We start from the raw sequence: 20,326 nt of genomic DNA, 5'->3' as shown, positions 1-20,326 counted from the left end.
AGCAGATTTGTGGCACTATTTTTACGAGGTTTACAATTAAAACTGAGTTTATTTGTCACTGGGTAATCTTTAGAAAGTTCAGGACTGAAAAACTCTATTCATTTAGCACCGAGAAATAATCCACGGGAAAAACGGACAGCGTGCTTGATAAACAAGATGTTTCCAGATTATTGACTGTGTAACACTTATAATAGAGCTAAGGTTGAAATGGACGGTAAGATTTTTTTCTGGAGATTGAGGTATTAGCTGTTTTCTGCTTTTTAAGTCATCAGATGACTGATTTAATAAAAACTGAATTCTGATAGTGATTTGGTTATTAGTCTGTATTTGTACCTGTAGCGCCCTGTATCCTTGCTGTTGTATCTTAAAACAGATTGTTTTTGTTTGTTTTAGTTATGGTTTCATTTCTCTCTTTACTTATATGAACATTACATGTGGTTTAAAAACACTAGTAATAAAATAAAAACTATTAAAAAAATTAATTAAGCTTCAACACTTATAACGTTCATTGTGTCAAGTGTCTGTGTGGCTTTTTGGGACACCCCTCTAAATCATTGAATTCAGGTGTTGTTTTTCTGTACAATTTCATGCTCCCAACTTTGTGGGAACTGTTTGGGGATGACCCCTTTCTGTTCCAACATGACTGTACACCAGTGCACAAAGCAAGGTCCATAAAGACATGGATGAGTGAGTTTGGTGTGGAGGAACTTAACGAAGTCCTGACCTCAACCTGATAGAACACCTTTGGGATGAATTCCTCACAAATGTGCTTCTAGAGGAATGGTCAAAAATTCCCATTAACACACTCCTAAACCTTGTGGAAAGCCTTCCCAGAAAAGTTAAAGCTGTTATAGTTGCAAAGGGCGGGCCAAATTCATATTACATTCATGTGCATGTAAAGGCAGACATCGCAGTTTTGGAATGGCTCGCAGTCTCCGCATTAATTTATCCCAAAGGTGTTCTATCAGGTTGAGGTCAGGACTCTGTGCAGGCCAGTCAGGTTCTTTCACACCAAACTTGCTCACTTATGTCTTTATGGACCTTGCTTTGTGCACTGGTGTGCAGTCATGTTGGAAGAGGAAGGGGTCATCCCCAAACTGTTCCCATTTTTGGGAGCATGAAATTGTCCAAAATGTCTTGGTATGCTGAAGCATTAAGAGTTCCTTTCACTGAAACTAAGGGGCCAAGCCAATTCAATGATTTGAATTCAATGATTTGGAGGGGTGTCTCAAAACTTTCGGCAATATAGTGTATCTAGTGAGATCTAGACAGAATTTTACAGTTAAGATGGATTGATGGAATATAATTTCTTTACTGTGTAATCAAGGAAATAACACTGGTATCTTTCTATGTATAATCTAAACCAATTAATAATCAACATTATGGGTAAATTCCTCCCTTCTGAATAAATATAAAGAAAAAGGTTTAAAGTTAAGAAAAATGTGGTTTCAGTTCTAGTTAGTGCAGTTTATATGGTTTTTAAAGATAATTGACATTACTGGACACATACATGGACATATTCAGTACTGTGCAAAAGTCTTTGGTACATATAAAGAAATGCTGTAAAGCAAAGATGCCGTCAAAATTACGACATTAAACATTAAATATGTAATTTTGTATTTGGTACACTTCTTAGAAATGTCAAAGTGCTGTTTTCTTTTTATACAGCTTCCCTTTGCTGCCTCCGAATAATTTTTCCACTAGTAAAACACATTTATTCTGCCTTCATGTTATGATAATGATTTAGACATGGACTGTCTGTTTAACCCCAGTTTAACTCTCTTCTATCACTTTCATAACCTCCTATAAAACATATTGTGCCTTCTTATTGTATTTAAAATTTATCATAACAAAAAACAACATGTATTCTGTATGTTCATGTAATCAGATGCTACAACCCCTGGAAGAAAAGGCAACTTGACTGGAAGTGCCAGAAAAGTGAAGGATAACGCAGCAGACTGGCATAATTTAATCCTGAAATGGGAGCGTCTGAGTGACGAAGGATCCTCCATCGCAACCAAAATAGTCAACTTCAGACTGAGCAAAGAGTAAGAGTCGTAACATTGAACTGACGCGTCTTTTTTAAGCTTAATACTGTCTAAACTGATGGAGCGGGGTCAGCGGATGCTGAGGTGCATAGTGTGAAGAGGTCGCCAACTTTCTGCAGAGTCAATCGCTACAGACCTCCAAACTTCATGTGGCCTTCAGATTAGCTCAAGAACAGTGTGCAGAGAGCTTCATGGAATGGGTTTCCATGGCCAAGCAGCTGCATCCAAGCCATACATCACCAAGTGCAATGCAAAGCGTCGGATGCAGTGGTGTAAAGCACGCCGCCACTGGACTCTAGAGCAGTGGAGACGCGTTCTCTGGAGTGACGAATCGCACTTCTCCATCTGGCAATCTGATGGACGAGTCTGGGTTTGGCGGTTGCCAGGAGAACGGTACTTGTCTGACTGCATTGTGCCAAGTGTAAAGTTTGGTGGAGGGGGGATTATGGTGTGGGGTTGTTTTTCAGGAGCTGGGCTTGGCCCCTTAGTTCCAGTGAAAGGAACTCTGAATGCTTCAGCATACCAAGACATTTTGGACAATTCCATGCTCCCAACTTTGTGGGAACAGTTTGGAGCTGGCCCCTTCCTCTTCCAACATGACTGTGCACCAGTGACCAAAGCAAGGTCCATAAAGACATGGATGACAGAGTCTGGTGTGGATGAACTTGACTGGCCTGCACAGAGTCCTGACCTCAACCCGATAGAACACCTTTGGGATGAATTAGAGCGGAGACTGAGAGCCAGGCCTTCTCGTCCAACATCAGTGTGTGACCTCACAAATGTGCTTCTGGAAGAATGGTCAAAAATTCCCATAAACACACTCCTAAACCTTGTGGACAGCCTTCCCAGAAGAGTTGAAGCTGTTATAGCTGCAAAGGGTGGACCGACATCATATTGAACCCTATGGATTAGGAATGGGATGTCACTTAAGTTCATATGCGAGTCAAGGCAGGTGAGCGAATACTTTTATATATATATATATATATATATATATATATATATATATATATATATATATCAAATAACAAAAATATAAAATATTACCAAATATAGCAGAATATAACAATATAATAAAATATAGAAAAAAAATTCTAAAATACCCAAATTAGGGTACAAAATATAACAAAAAATATATCAAATAACAAAATATAAAATATTACAAAATATAGCAGAATATAACAATATAAAAAAATATATCAGAAAAATACTGAATTCAGAGATTTAGGAATAAATATGGAGAATGAGATGAAAAACAAGTAATGTGCAAGACAATTGTTTAAGGTTACAGACTTAGTCAATGTGCAAAAACTGCGTGTTTATGAGTCCTGTGCAAATCTCAGTTTATTGAGAGTTCTGTATAAACCAGAGTGTATTGTGTGTAGTGTGTGTTTTATTGTACAGTCCAGTACAGAGAGAAGAGTAGTGTCAGCTCTGACTCCTCCCACCCCGTGTGGAATTAAAGAGTTGCATGGCATGGGGGAGGAACGACCTCCTCAGTCTGTCAGTGGAGCAGGGCAGTGACAGCAACCTGTCACTGAAGCTGCTTCTCTGTCTGGAGATGATGTTGTACAGTGGATGCAGTGGATTGTCCATGATGGACAGGAGCCTGCTCAGCGCCCTCCTCTCTGCCACTGACGTCAGGCTTTCCAGTTCTGAGCCTACAATCGAGCCCGCCTTCCTCACCAGCTTGTCCAGACATGCGGCATCCTTCTTCTTTATGCTGCCTTTGTTTAGGCTACAAACTACAGTTTGAGAGAGGATTCTTGAAGTGCCTGCTTGCACTCACAAGCCTTACCCAGCAGACTTAGGTGTCTTCTCAGGCAGCATGTCGAGAAGATGATGGAAATTTTAGAGAAGCTCTGAGCAATGTCCTTCCCTCTACCAAATATTATTTATTATATTATATATTAAATATATTTGTAAAAAAATATTTTTGTACATTAAACCCAGGACCGAACGAGTAGTTTTAATATCCCACATCCCTCATTAAGCAACCCTTAATATTCTAAATTTATATCCGTCTGTCCCTATCCCTATATACAGCTGTTAATAGAATAGTTGTAAATAAACTCATAGTTTACTTTAATAAATGCTATTTGCTATTACAGTACAGTATTACAGTTGCTATTCTGATTATCTTTAGTCATTAGTATGTCTATATAATTCATAAAAAATTATAATTTATTCTAAAAGGTTGCTAAGGTTATATCTCAGTGTAGTACTGATTCACAAAAAGAAGTGGGCTCTCTTATTCGGCTGTTTTAGATGAATGTTGAGTTTCATGATCAGTGCTACTAGCAGTCAGGTTTGGCTCTAACTATACAGCTACATTGTCTTTATCATAGCCGTCAATTAATAGACCCAGAAGAGGAGACAGTGGCTTTGTAATCTGTATACAGTTTGTCAAAAAACTTTGCACTGCTTGAAGGAAATAAAAACCTCACATTAAAATTACCTCGAAACTTGCTGTGTAGCACATGCTAATCTACATGTCTATATTCTGCATCAGCATATTAACTTTATTAACCCCAAATTTTACGTGAAAGCTTTGATAACAAAAGCATTATAATTTTGTATTTTTATTTGAATATAATTATAAAATTATAACTATATAATCAGATCAGTAATAGTAATAAACCAAGTTATAATCACAATTGTAAAATTTCCCTCAATTTAATTGTACATATATATCTAACCCAAATGATTATTATTTATTTATATTTATAAAGTTTTTTTTAACTTTAAGTTCATTTTAACATGATTAATATACATAGCATGCATGATTACATAAAGATTGCTTAGTGATTAGAAATTGGTTAAATGTTTTTTTTTAAGGAGTAACACCTATTAACACCCCACCCCCACACAGGGGCTGGACTGTGAAATTGAAACACTGGGCAGTATAGTCCTAGACATTTCACATCTACAGCTCTGGAAAAAAAATAAGAGACCACTGCCCAATCTCCAGATTTGAACCCTATTGAAAACCTCTGGAATGTCATCAAGAGGAGATGGATGGTCACAAACCATCAAGCAAAAGAGTGGTGTAAAGTTACCGAACAGCAATGTGAAAAACTGGTGGAGAGCATGGAGCCAAAACGCATGCAAATCGGGTTTATTCCACCAAATAGTGATTTCTTAATGTTATTTAGCCAAAGCATTAACACAATTTGTTTACAAATTATTTGCATGTTGTTTTATTTGAGTTATTAAAGCTCTGCAAATACTGCATGATCTTGGTTATTTTGATGTGTTGTCATTTCCTTTAAATATACACTCTAAATAATAATAGTTATATTTTGAATTTAGGAGAAATATTGTCAGCAGTTCACAAAAAAAGAAACAAAACTGTTCATCTCACCAATACATGCACCTGGAAGAAAAAACATAAGAAACATAAGAAAGATTATTTTGCAGTGGTCTCTTATTTTTTTTCAGAGCTGTATATATAGGCCTGGTGGCCAATCTTCAATGACTTCACATTCCAAGTAATAGCAGAGTGTGACGGTTGAATTAGCATAGCAATAGCACAGCTGTACATAAAACATTGCAATACACACAACATTATGAGAGACGTATCAGAGTTCAATTATTGGATCCACTTCTTGCTGGCACATCTGTGACCAGGACAGCAAGTCTTTGTGGAGTATCAAGAGCCACGGTATCCAGGGTAACGTCAGTATACCACCACTACAGACAAACCACATCCGACAGGAGTAACTGTCAGTGCAAGAGGAAGCTCTCTGAAAGGGATGTCTGGGTACTAACCATGATTGTACCCAAAAAGCATAAAACCAGAGCTGCTCAACTCACTGCAAAATTAAATGCACAACTAGACTCTCCTGTTTTCACCAAAACTGTTCGTCTGGGGCACCACAGGGACAATATTTAGGGTGAAGCTTGAACCTTTGATTGCCAGTGCTAAACGTTTCAATGATAGAAACTGAAGTCATCTGAATCTAAAGTCATCTGAAGGCGGCAAGAATGACCCTGCTTATGCACATTGCAAGCTGCAAAGGTACATTGGACACATTTAATTTGATTATGTCATTCATTTGACGCCATGTATAGTAAGCCTTTTTTAAAAAAGGCTACAGATGTTACAGTTAACAGACATTTCTTAATAGGCTACATTTTAGCAGTTAATGTTGAAGTTTTCACTCTTGTTATTTAAATAGTCAAACTGATTTGAAGTTTGAGGTCACTGAAATTCTGTCATCAAACTTGGTGTAATTATATTGTATTTTGTGTTTTGGATACTTATTGAAACATGACTGGCAAATTTCAGAATTTTTTGGTAAAATTTATTCTTCCTTCCATTGCTCACTTCGATTGGTATGGTTATACGTACACTCCCCATCTTTGCAAGGGTCATATTGATCTTTAGGAATCATAATAATGACATTGTGATCTGACCGGCCAAGTGGGCGTTTGCAAACACAAATATAAGCCCCAGGCACATTTCCATAGCACAGATCCAGGGTGTTATTGTATCTGGTTGGGCATGTGACATATTGCTCCATGGTACCTAAGTAAGGAGTCATGTCACTCCTGTTGAAATCACCTAACAAAAAAACAGAACTATCACACCATTCCTCCAGAGCATCATAGAAAAAACCAGCAATTTCTGCAGCAGCTTTCTTAAAATTAGGCCCTGGTACATAAACATGGATGAAGATAAGTGGTGGAGCACCCTTAGGATGACCATGTGGTTTAATGGACACAACCATTAACTCATAGTCTTGGGTATTCATTAGAGTTTCCACCTGCACATCTGTCGCCCAGGCCTTATTCACAAAAACGATCAGTCCTCCTCCTCTACGTTTTTGAGTAAGCTGTGGATCACGATCGATCCGGATAGACTCATATCCATCCAAGCTGATTGGGGCTGAGTTGTTATTTAACCATGTCTCTGTGAAGAACATCAGATCACAGGAAAATAAGTCATCATACTGCATCATTTCTTTAATCTCCTCCATTTTGTTTGGAAGAGAACGCAGGTTGGACATGGCTATTCTAGGAAGGCGAACTTTCTTTTGTCGTGGCTTCTTCTGACAAGACTGCCTCTTTTGTCTTTTGTTCTTATTTGATTTGTCATCTGACTTGAGTTTACTTGTGGAAGTGATTTTGGTTTCACCCATGTCTTTTGTGGAAAGGAAAATAAACTCTTGTACTTTCCTGTCCTGCTTTTTGGTCTGTTTATACTCCATACAAACAGTGCCTCGTATGTATGTTTGGTTGCCACACATCTCCGTAGCCAAATCAACATGACACTCAGTTTCAGGGATTTCATTGAGCATCTCTCTGAAAGATAGATGTAGGTGATGAAATCCAACATTCAGCCATTGTATTATTATTGTTATACATGAAATACATTATTATACATGAAATGATCAGAGAAACACTTTTTTACTCACTGCAATTCATTCAATTGCTTTTTAATTTTTTTGACAGCAACACGAATTTCAGTTGCTTTCTTCCTCAGATAACTGCTAGCATCTGTCTGATTTTCCCCTTTAAACAGTTTTTCACAGTTGTCAATCAGATCAGGTAGTGCAAACACCAGGCCAATGGCTCCTCCTGCGGCCTGCGAAGAAGCAAAAATAATTTTTCATATTTTAATTATATATATATATATATATATATATATATATATATATATATATATATATATATATATATATATATATATGTTAGTGTGTATGTGTGTGTGTATTTTATATCTATGAAAAAATACCTGGCTTGTTCCCTTTAACAGAGTTTTCATAGTAGCCATTCCTGTTTTAATCACAGTGGTGAGAACATGTTTTGCTCCTTTTTTAGTTGCTGTGTTTACAAATATGAGGTAAAATCCAGTGAATACTAGCAAAGTACTGACACAGGTGATGAACTCCTTTCCTACAACAAACCCTTGATATCTATCTCTATACATGCCATCATTCCTCAAGATGCGAGTTAGGTAACTTAGGGGCAGATACCTCCCACTCCGTTTGCCCATGGCTCTCAACATTCTTGCTGTTATTTCACATTGCACTTCATCGAAGGAAAAATCTTTAGCCAAATCTTGACTCTTATACTCCTCTGATAGTTTCTTCTGGAGACTTTCAATATTCCTCCAAATCTTTTCAATTTCCCCAGAGGTCTTCTCTGCATCTTTCATACTTTTACTGGATTTCCAACTGTCTAAAAGCTTAAATGTAACACTGGCTACAGTACCAACTCCAGCTGTGATACCTGCCGAAATCACCAGCAGGGGTGCAGCCAGACCTCCAGTCAGAAAAGTTGCAATGCCTGATCCAATTAAGGCAGCAGACCCAAGCACAGTTGCTGTGTTTCCCACCAACTGGCCGGCAGTCATAGCTGTAGTCATCTCCTCCAATTCTTTTGCCAAATCCATCAGATGTTCTGCACATTCCTCCTGCTTTTCAATCCAACGGAACAGCTCATTGCACAATCTGTCTGCCAAATCCATAGTAGAAGAGAAAATGGAGGATCTAGAATTAGAAAAAATATGGTTAGGAATATTTAGATTCTGAAAGTAATTTGAGTGTCACCTTGCATAATGTTTTTGACATTTAAACCTAGAAGGTGATCACATTGTTTCACAGCAGCAAGAAGTTACAATGCTGAACTCTTGGGGGAGCATGACAAATGAAGGCAGAAAGACTGTGACAAGTTTATAAGCCACCAGCAAGATCCATCCACAGATGTGATGCATTGCATTGCACCTACACAGTGCACTGGGTCCAGATAATAGAGTAGAAATGTTTCTCCTCATGTGCAGAACATGACCTACATGAGATCACACAAGGTCTGTGTACTAGTGGCTCATGCATCCAGGAGCAGAGATGTGAGAAGGCATTTTAAACTGGGGTAATAAAATTTCTATCTGCTATGACATCACATCAAAATTTTGGTCTTTTAACTGAGAAACTGAGATTGTGTTGATTATAATAAATGTAGCACAGTGGCGTTGAATTCTCAAACCAGAAGCTGCTGATTCATTTTCTATAACAGCATGGATCTGAAAAGTCAGAGCACAAAGGGTGTCAGGAATCACTGGGACAGTTCTCTGTCAGACCACTGAAGTGGGTGCTGACAAGTGAATTGGCAGAGCCTGTTTTTCTGTTTGTTTTCCCTTGTGCTTTGTGACACACCCTCCCTATTGTTCTGCCTTCCCGTCTTTTCACCTGTTCCCCATTTACATTGATGTTTTGCCCTATATATATATATACATATATATACACATATATATATATATATATATATATATATATATACACATATATATATATATATATATATATATATATATATATATATATATATACACTATATTGCCAAAAGTATTCGCTCACCCATCCAAATAATCAGAATCAGGTGTTCCAATCACTTCCATGGCCACAGGTGTATAAAATCAAGCACCTAGGCATGCAGACTGTTTTTACAAACATTTGTGAAAGAATGGGTCGCTCTCAGGAGCTCAGTGAATTCCAGCGTTGAACTGTGATAGGATGCCACCTGTGCAACAAATCCAGTCGTGAAATTTCCTCGCTCCTAAATATTCCACAGTCAACTGTCAGCTGTATTATAAGAACGTGGAAGTGTTTGGGAACGACAGCAACTCAGCCACGAAGTGGTAGGCCACGTAAACTGACGGAGCGGGGTCAGCGGATGCTGAGGCGCATAGTGCGAAGAGGTCGCCAACTTTCTGCAGAGTCAATCGCTACAGACCTCCAAACTTCATGTGGCCTTCAGATTAGCTCAAGAACAGTGCGCAGAGAGCTTCATGGAATGGGTTTCCATGGCCGAGCAGCTGCATCCAAGCCATACATCACCAAGTGCAATGCAAAGCGTCGGATGCAGTGGTGTAAAGCACGCCGCCACTGGACTCTAGAGCAGTGGAGACGCGTTCTCTGGAGTGACGAATCGCGCTTCTCCATCTGGCAATCTGATGGACGAGTCTGGGTTTGGCGGTTGCCAGGAGAACGGTACTTGTCTGACTGCATTGTGCCAAGTGTAAAGTTTGGTGGAGGGGGGATTATGGTGTGGGGTTGTTTTTCAGGAGCTGGGCTTGGCCCCTTAGTTCCAGTGAAAGGAACTCTGAATGCTTCAGCATACCAAGACATTTTGGACAATTCCATGCTCCCAACTTTGTGGGAACAGTTTGGAGCTGGCCCCTTCCTCTTCCAACATGACTGTGCACCAGTGCACAAAGCAAGGTCCATAAAGACATGGATGACCGAGTCTGGTGTGGATGAACTTGACTGGCCTGCACAGAGTCCTGACCTCAACCTGATAGAACACCTTTGGGATGAATTAGAGCGGAGACTGAGAGCCAGGCCTTCTCGTCCAACATCAGTGTGTGACCTCACAAATGCGCTTCTGGAAGAATGGTCAAAAATTCCCATAAACACTCCTAAACCTTGTGGACAGCCTTCCCAGAAGAGTTGAAGCTGTTATAGCTGCAAAGGGTGGACCGACGTCATATTGAACCTTATGGATTAGGAATGGGATGTCACTTAAGTTCATATGCGAGTCAAGGCAGGTGAGCGAATACTTTTGGCAATATAGTGTATATGAGCCCTTGTGTACCTGTCTTTGCCAGTCATTGTTTGTTGCTTGTTTTGACCTTGTTTCTACTTTTGTCAGTCTGTATGACAGACCGCTCATGTTTTGTTTAGTCCTGTCTTCTCCCTGTGAATGAAGTAATGCTTTGTTTAATGCTGTGCATGGGTCTGATTTCCATGGCGTCTGGGTACACGCGGTGCCCATGGAGATCCGGGCCCGAGCCCCGGGGGGTACAGGTGGCCTGGATGCTACAAAGAGGACCTTTACAATATTTCCCAGGTGGTTTTAAAGTTATGGCTGATTTGCATACTCGCGTCCATGATATGAGCTACACACCGATCAGTCAGTCAATCAATTATGGACCCCTGCAGATAAGGGACAATATGAGAGACACAAATAAGAACAGTTCAGTTGTCAGTTTAATTGCCACCTTGCTTGTCACAGTGAGTTAGTAAGTTGCTGGGACAACAAAGCAGCTTCAGTGCCCCTTGCTGTTTTTTTTTTTGTTTTTTTTAAATATTTTGATGAATATATTTTCTCATTTTGTTCTATTCCTGTTTTGAGAAAATTGCTTCTTCCTGTAACATAGTAACTGTAACATCTAATTTCATGAAATAGAATGAAGATTGAATGAATATGCAAATAAGTCTATCCTAAGATAAGACATCATTGTTGACTTCTCTCACTGGCAGAGGAGAGACAGCTTGGTTTTATAGATCAAAGCAAAGTAATAAGACTTTTGGCCATGTTTTTATAAACCCAGCTTAGCCTGACCAGATAACAGCTGCTACAAAGGGGATGTGATGCTGGTACACCATCTTTGTCAGATGGTAAGTGATGGAAATTTCTGACCTACTGCTACTAACAGAACATCACAGACATCTTGTTTTAATAAAAATATCATAATATTAAAGCAATTAGAAAAGCTTAATCCTATTGATCAATTTAGTTATTAATTATTATGATTATGTTAATTATTATAATTATGTATTAAGGGAGATAATATTCTATATAAAATAATTTAGTGTTTTGACAGCTGGTATAGCAAGTAGGAACAAAGTGAAGATTTTAGCAGCCTTTTTAAATAAACAAAGGTTTATTTAAAAAGGTTAAGGTAAAGGTTATAGTGCATTTTAGGTGCATCCTGAAATTTCACCCGAAAACAGAATATCCTTAACTTTTTGTGAGTAGTGTATACCAGTCAAAAGTTTGGACACGCCTTCTAATTCAGTGTTTTTTGTTTAGTGACTTATTTCCTACATTCTAGTGCAATACTGGAGATTTCAAAACTATGAAATAACACACATGGACTTAAGTAATCCATATGTAATGACAACAAAAAACAGTCAGTTGTTATTTTAAGACACGAAGGTCAGGTGTTCTGGAATAGTTCTTGCAAGAACAGTATTGTCAAGTGCATTTAAAAAACCCATCAAGCACCATGATGAAACTGGCTCACATGAAGACCATCCCAGTAAAACAAGACCAAAACTGACCTCTGCTGCAGAGGAGAAGTTCATTTAGAGTTACCAGCCTCAGAAATCACCAATTAACAGCACCTCAGATTAGAGCCGTTATGAAGGCTTTACAGAGCATCAGTAGCAGACATATCTCAATATCAACTGTTCAAAGGACATTATTGTGTATTTCGGCCGCCTTCAGCATTGTGTTACAATGTAGAAAGAAATAAACATCAGGAAAGACCATGGAATTAGAAGGTGTGTCCAAACTTTTGACTGGTAGTGTATGTTATAAGAAAAACATTTTAAAGTGAATAAAAATCTATTTAAAATGTGTCTGGATAGATTTGTTATCTTCTGTGGTGTGTGTGCTCATGCGCGGGTTAAGAATTAGGTGAGGATGTATAAGTAATTTCATACTAATACACAGGACGAATTGATTCATTATCTTACAGTTATGATAATATTGTCCAAAAGCAATAATAATAATAATAATAATAATAATAATAATAATAATAATAATAACAACAACAACAACAACAACAACAATAATAATAATAATAATTGATCGTTTTAATTATCAAATATTTCAGATATTTATTTATTCAAATATTTCAAATCAAGTTTTTATTCAGAGACTGCAATCCATATCTCAGACAATCCCTGAGATAGGAATCTACACCAGGTTACATATGTAACCTGGTTCCCTGAGAAGGCAACAAGATGCTGCATCATGACTCATGCTATGGGAATGCTTCATTGAGGAAGTTGTGTCTGAAGCTCTGTGTGCACACATGCCAATTTAATGCCTCAGATAGGACTGTCAGGCATGCATTTCCGGGTTCCGCGTCACCACTTCCGGTTCCGGAATGCAACTTCTGGCCTATGCTCCTTGCCAGATGGTCTCTTCAGTCAGCCTTGCGCTTCTAAGAAGTCATCCTGCCTTTTTCTTCATTTCCTGTCCGCCTGGTTTGTCTCTGCCTTGCTTCAGTTACTGACTCTGCCTGCTCTAGGTTTAACCTGTTCTCTAGAGTGTGGATTATTGGACTGTATGCTGTTACTGACTCTGCCTGCTCTACCATTTAACCTGTTCTCTGGATTGTGGATTATTGAACTGTATGCTGTTGCTGACTCTGCCTGCTCTAGGTTTAACCTGTTCTCTGGATTGTGGATTATTGGACTGTATGCTGTTGCTGACTCAGCCAGCATTGTTTTCTACCTGTTTCCCACTTTTGGATTATTGGATTTTGTTTCTATTACTGATTCTGCCCAGCCTGCTTTATCCTGGTTTTCAGTTGTTCTACTAGTGTTGTCTGAGAACTCAGCCATTTTCATTGCCGTTCTTAATAAAGACTCAAATAAATTTGAACTTTGACTGTGTTCTGCATTTGGGTCATTGCCTGCCAACCCTGACAAGGACATGTAATGAAGGGAACACTCAGCAGCAAGTCCATATAAAGGCATCTACTGTCAGGGTTGTAGACTTTTTTTCTGGCCACTAGAGGCCCCCACTGCCTTTTTGTTGGTTTTCAGTCCTTGTCATTATGACTAATGGGTGTCTAACACCTGTGCCTTGTTCTTGTTTGTGTATTTAATATTAAATATTGTATATTTATTCTTTCAAACTACTGTCAAGCCTTTTACACTATGGGAACATTTTGAGCTGACTTTCTGGATTCCTCCTTGTGGATTATTTGACTTGCATTATCATCAAATTAAAGATAATTAAACATTTCTCCAGAACTGTGACCTAGTTATCTGCTTTTGGGTTCACCCCTTTTGATTGTTTCCATGTTTTCACACTAGTCCTCTCCTCACATTCCTGACAGAAACACTGAGCCAGACATGAACCCAGCAGATTCATCCCATGCCCAGGACCTTCCTGGGGCAGTTGTTCATCAGGAGGCCGCCTTAGCCCAGCATGAAATCTTAATGGCCAAACACGATGCTCTCTGACATTCTCACAATGCGAGAAAATTTTTTTCGACGACTGCCATCTGGTCCTGCCACAAGTCCAGCACCTGGACCTTCAGCCAGTGACTCCAAAACCAACTCCTTTAGCCGAACCCACACTTCCTCCACCTCAGAGATTTTCAGGAGACCCTAGGTGCCTGCAACAGCTTCGTGACAGTGAGTGTGCTCTCACTTTCCAGTTACAACCATCGTCTTTTGCTTCAGATAGGGCAAAAATAGCCTATATTATCACCCTGCTCTCTGGAAGAGCCCTGTCTTGGGCCACAGCCATCTGGGAGGCCCACAGTCTATTCTGTTCCAGCTACTCTGCCTTTGTGGAAGAATTCCAACAGGTCTTCTATCATCCCCTCAAAAGTCAGGAGGCTATTCCTCAATTCCTCTTTTCTTCCTCTGTTCCATTTCATATTTGTTCTTTTTTCTCAATTCTTTTCTATACATTGCTCAAGCTCTCCACACATCATGAAGTGCTTTGAGAAGCTCGTCATGAGGCACATTAAGAACCTGCTGCCACATTCACTTGACCCCATGCAGTTTGCGTATCGTCCAAATACAGTGGTGGGCCGTGCATTTCACACCTAGGTCTTCACTGGTGTCCTTCCTGAATTAATCCACCTCTATATCATGATGATGCCACAGCAATAGATACTAATCAACCATTAAATAACAAAGTAAATAAATTAGGCTACAATATTTCTCACCTAACAAGGAATAGTCAATTTTATTACGGTTACTTTTCTCAAAAAAGACATTCTTGATGCAGTATGCAGCAAACTGCAATCTCCGGAGGACACCCCATCCGAAATGAGACACAGCAAATATAGAAACAATGTATATGGGCGGTTCGCTGCCTCTGACTACTCTAATTATCCAATCAACTTGCTGACGTAATCGCATGCCTGCTAGGTGGCCCCAGTGACGCCAACTCGAAATCTGATTGGTTATGGTAACAATTTCATTGCCACTTATTTTGATCTTCAGGCGCCTGCACTATTAATTCTGAAGGCCTTACAACTGGGCAACACATGATGTCAGCCACTAGCTGAAATATGATTGGATAAATACTCACTACTGGAAGCAGTGCAACCAAGAGAAAAGCTATGAAATGTAGAGAATAAACTATTGGGAATAATTTAATACACATTCATGGAAAAATATATTAAATATATTAAAATTCAAGTCAGTGATTCAGATCACTGCTGTTTAGGCCAGCAGAGAAGGCCTTGCTGGCCTTGACGGTCCGCCACTGACAAAAACAACAGTTCTTTCTAAAACCAGCCAGATATATGATACATGATTAATACCTTCACAAACACACACACACACACGCACACACTTTTGATCTGACAAAAAATTATCCGGATTTGTACTATTATTTCACAAAACTGGAAATCAGACTTACATAATAGAGCAGAGAGACTCAGATGAAGTTACTGAAGGAGAAACAGTAAACAGTAACAGACTGAGTTTCACTTTCGTTTTTTATGACCTATAAATAACTTTGTGTATGTGATCCATGACCGTGATTCACGCCTCTTAATTATCATAAGAAATAATGAATTAAATATCTTTTAATATTTCTTTTTTTTAAACAATCATTTGCATTTTATTCATCCACACTCTGGGTACATTCTTTTCACATTTAGGAAAAATTCAATATAAATTAACATAAAATTATATTTATAAAAAAATATTTATAAGTGAAAAAAAAAAAGTATTTAAAATGTGTCAATTTGTATTTACATTCTCTCTCTCTCTCTCTCTCTCTCTCTCTCTCTCTCTCTGTCTCTCTCTCTCTCATGGAGCAATCTCTCCCAGAGATTGAGGTATTAGCTGTTTTCTGCTTTTTAAATCATCAGATGACTGAGCTAATAAAAACTGAATTCTGATAGTAATTTGGTTATTAGTGTGTACTTGTACCCGTAGTACCCTGTATCCATTTTGTTGTATCTGAAAACAGATTATTTTTGTTTGTTTTAATTATGGTTTAATTTCTCTATTTACTTATACGAACATTGCTTGTAGTTTAAAAACACTAGTAATAAAAAATAATAAAAAAATAATAATAAATGAATAAAAAAATAATTAAGCTTCAACTTATAACACTCACTGTGTCAAGTGTCTGTATGGCTTTTAGGACCTTTGTATGGAGTCAATTCAATGCCATATATATTCACAAAAGAAAAAATAAATAAATAAAGAGTTGCAAAAAAATAAGGTTTTGCAAAAAAATAAAAATAATAATAAAGTTTTGCAAAAAAAAAAAGTTTTGCAAAAAAACAATAAAGTTTTGCAAAATATAAATGACACGGAGCAAAAACAATGAGTATGTGATACCGTTTTTTTTTGCGCTTCACTTTTCTTTGCGTTTGACTTTCTGGCACTGTTTTGACATGGGGGTGGAGTAAAGGTATTGGGGCGTGGTAAGCAGGCCCGAGCAGGCCTCCTTCAAAGTTACGTCATCAGCTGGAGGCTCAAATCGCAACAGATAAAGTTAACAGAACAGAGGTCTACGTTTGGATTTATCGTTTCCTTTTATATCTCTTACATTAAATGAGTATTGTTTTGTTAATGTCAATAGATTTTATTTACGACCGTAGTTAGTTTGATATTCGGACATTAGACAAGTGGTATTTTTTGCAAAACTTTATATTTTGCAAAACCTTATTTTCTTTTGCGAATATATGTGGCATTGAATTGACTCCATACCTTTGGGATGAATTAGAGCAGAGACTCCGAGCAATTCCAAAACTGGGTCATCTACCTTTACATGCACTTGAATTTAATATGGAGTTCGCCTGCCATTTGCAACTATAACACTATAACTGCAGTCACCATGCGAAGTGTGAAGGACCCTGAGGTCATGGTGGAAGGCCTGATTTCATCTGCAGCTCCTGCAGATGAACAGACATATCATAGCAACCCAGAGCTAGAGGAGGAATGCACCAAACTACAGAATATTGTAGACAAAATGGTACGGTTTGAGTTACAGAAATGTCAGGTTCCATTATAAATGTCAGTTTCAGGCCCAGTGTATACTGCTTCAGGAGAATTAGAAGGGGATATGTGAACTGGAGACATTTCAATATGGAGAGAATGGAAGACCAACACCACTGTTTCATACTTGGTCCACAAAACAGTTTGGTAATCTACTGATTAATTTCATTAAAAAGATACTGACCTTTTAATGGAAAAACACATCATGTGGCACCACATAGGATTCTTTGGTGTAGCTAGCTGGTGAAAGCTTTAATTCAATTCAGTTTATTTTGTATAGCACCTTTTACAATGAACATTGTCTCAAAGCAGCTTTACAAAAGAAGAAAACAGAGAAAAAGGAGGGGAAAATGAAAAATAATAATAAAAAATAAAAATAACTAATTAACTAGAAATAAGAATAAATTATTAAATTCTATAATTAGACTATTTTATCCCTAATGAGCAAGGCTGTGGCGACGGCGGCAAGGAAAAACTCCCTGGGACGGAAAGGAAGAAACCTTGAGAGGCTCAGAAGGGAACCCATCCTCATTTGGGTGACACTAAACAGAAAATAATGTAACTGTAGCTGATTAATGTCCTTTCTACAACAGCAATCAATGACCATGAGGAACTATTAGGTCATTGTAGTTCCTAAGGTCATTATAAACACTAGTTCTTTGCTGTCACAGGCTGACAGATGAAATGGCATATCTGTGATGGTGTGAAAGTCCCCAAGTGGCTCTGTCCATGGCTGTTTCCTGGTCCACACAGATCCATCCACACCACCAGTGGGCACCATCAAGTTGCGAGACTCCGACCAGGGGTAGGGCAGCGGTCACACTGGAAACTGGCAAACACTGGGAGCTCAGGAGTGGGGTGTATAGCTCGAAAGAGAAGGTAGAGGGAGAAAGAGAAAGATATTAAGTTCTGATCATGTGATGCTTAAAGACAAAGTAGAATTAAGTGTAAAGTGCAGGCAGGGACTCCGGCAAGACTGGCTATGACAACATAACTAAAAGGGAGAGCCAGAAGGTCACAGACATGAAGGCTTCCTGGAACATAAAGCATCCAACCACTTCACAGTCAGCAAACCTGAGCGACTTGCGAGGGTGGTAAGATGACAGCATCCAACACATCCCAGTACACCAAACACTCTATGACCATGAACCTTCCAGATCTGCTCCTTTACCTAAGAAAACTATACATTAAAAGCTTGACTAAACAAATGTGTCTTCAGCCTAGACTTAAACATTGAGACTGTGTCTGAATCCCGAACACTAATTGGAAGGCTGTTCCATAACTTTGGGGCTTTGAAAGAGAAAGCTCTGCCCCCTGCTGTAGCCTTTGCTACTTGAGGTACTACCAAGTAACCAGCACCCTTTGATCGGAGTAGGCATGGCGGATCATAAAAGACTAAAAGATCGCTCAGGTACTGTGGCGCAAGACCATTTAGTGCTTTATAGGTTAGTAACAGTATTTTATAATCAATGCGAAATTTGACTGGGAGCCAATGTAGTGTGGCTAAAATAGGAGTGATGTGCTCATATTTTCTGGTTCTAGTTAGGACTCTAGTTAGCTGCTGCTGCTGGACTAACTGGAGCTTGTGTATGCACCTACTGGAACATCCAGACAGTAAGACATTACAATAATCCAACCTAGAGGTAACAAAAGCATGAACTAATTTTTCTGCATCATGACGCGACAACATATTTCTTATCTTAGCAATATTCCTAAGATGGAAGAAGGCTACCCTAGTGATATTATCTACATGAGCTTCAAACGAAAGACCAGAGTCAATAATCACACCAAGGTCTTTTACTGCTGGAGAAGATGAAACCAAAAGACCATCCACCATTACTCTGTAATCAGAAAGCTCACTTCTAACTGCCTGTGGTCCTAGTACAAGCACCTCTGTCTTGTCCGAATTAAGCAGGAGGAAGTTAGTGGCCATCCAATGTCTAATGTCCTTTACACATTCTTCTATCTTAATAAGCTGGTGTCTCTCATCTGATTTAGCTGAAACATATAGCTGTGTGTCATCTGCATAACAGTGGAAGCTAATACCATGTTTATGAATAATTGCACCAAGGGGTAACATATATAGGGAGAAAAGCAGTGGGCCTAAGACAGAACCTTGTGGAACACCAAACATAACCTTGGTATGCATGGAGAAGTCACCATCTAGATCTACAAACTGATAACGGTCAGTCAAATAAGACCTGAGCCAGGAGAGGGCTGTTCCTTTAACACCAACAACATGTTCTAGTCTATCAAGTAGAACAGTGTGGTCAATGGTGTCAAAAGCTGCACTAAGATCGAGTAACACCAGTAGGGAGACACAACCCTGATCAGAAGCCAGTAACAGGTCATTTACCACTTTAACCAGTGCTGTCTCTGTGCTATGATGAGGTCTAAATCCTGACTGATACATTTCATAAATGTTATTTCTATGCAGGTATGAACATAACTGCTGTGCTACAGCCTTTTCTAGGATCTTGGAGATAAAGGGCAGGTTTGATATCGGTCTATAGTTAGACAGCTGACAGGGGTTGAGGTCCGGTTTTTTAATCAAGGGTTTGATAACTGCTAACTTTAGATTTAGGCACATAGCCGGTGCTTAGAGAAGAATTAATTACTTTTAGTAGGGGTTCAGTAGCTACTGGTAATATCTGTTTAAGGAAAGATGTGGGTAAAGGATCTAGGATGCAGGTAAAAGATTTTGAAGAAGAAATTAGTGAAATTAGATCAGGCTCTTGAAGTGGAGTGAAGCACTCTAAGCTCTGATCAGAAATAGCTATATTATCTAAAGGATTATCTATCAAATAATATGGTTTTAAATTAATAGTCTGAATTTTTTGCCTGATATTGTCAATTTTTTCATTGAAAAAATTCATGAAGTCATTGCTGCTAAATGTAGATGGTGTGCACTTTTCTACAGTGGTTTTACTCCTAGTTAGTTTTGCTACAATGCTAAATAAAAATTTTGGATTGTTTTTGTTATCTTCGATTAGGGCAGAGAGATACGCTGATCTAGCAGCACTAAGAGAATTTTTGTATCTCAGAAGGCTTTCCTTATAATAATTTATTATATCTTTTCATGTGACAACACTGAAGAAATGACACTCTGCTACAATGTAAACATGTAAACAGCCTGTTTAACAGTGCATTTGCTGTCCCCTCAAAATAACTCAACACACATCCATTAATGTCTAAACTGTCGGCAACAAAAGTGAGTACACCCCTAAAGCCTAGTTCACACTACAGAATTTTAAGCCCGATTTGCAAATTAACAAGCTC

General features: G+C 38.6%; 2 protein-coding genes across 2 annotated transcripts; one reads left to right on the top strand and one right to left on the bottom strand.

Moving 5' to 3' along the window:
- The first annotated feature begins 207 nt into the window (after positions 1-207).
- LOC131359439 (cyclin-dependent kinase 2-interacting protein-like) lies at positions 208-17,285 on the top strand. Its single transcript, XM_058399320.1, has 4 exons — positions 208-214; positions 1,889-2,048; positions 16,844-17,024; positions 17,107-17,285. The coding sequence occupies exons 1-4, from the start codon at positions 208-210 to the stop codon at positions 17,236-17,238; spliced, it is 480 nt and encodes a 159-aa protein (XP_058255303.1). The 3' UTR covers positions 17,239-17,285.
- On the bottom strand, positions 4,721-15,654 carry LOC131358936 (uncharacterized). The gene is made up of 4 exons (XM_058398378.1): positions 15,453-15,654; positions 7,786-8,542; positions 7,466-7,635; positions 4,721-7,352 (listed from the first exon to the last, which is right to left on the bottom strand). Exons 2-4 carry the CDS (start codon positions 8,518-8,520, stop codon positions 6,353-6,355), a joined length of 1,905 nt encoding a protein of 634 aa, XP_058254361.1. The 5' UTR covers positions 8,521-8,542; positions 15,453-15,654; the 3' UTR covers positions 4,721-6,352.
- Positions 17,286-20,326: the final 3,041 nt, after the last annotated feature.

Source organism: Hemibagrus wyckioides, linkage group LG09 (genome assembly GCF_019097595.1).
Source record: "Hemibagrus wyckioides isolate EC202008001 linkage group LG09, SWU_Hwy_1.0, whole genome shotgun sequence".
Classification (NCBI taxonomy): domain Eukaryota; kingdom Metazoa; phylum Chordata; class Actinopteri; order Siluriformes; family Bagridae; genus Hemibagrus; species Hemibagrus wyckioides.
Note: the sequence above shows the minus strand (reverse complement) of the source record. Positions and strands in the feature narration are given on the sequence as shown.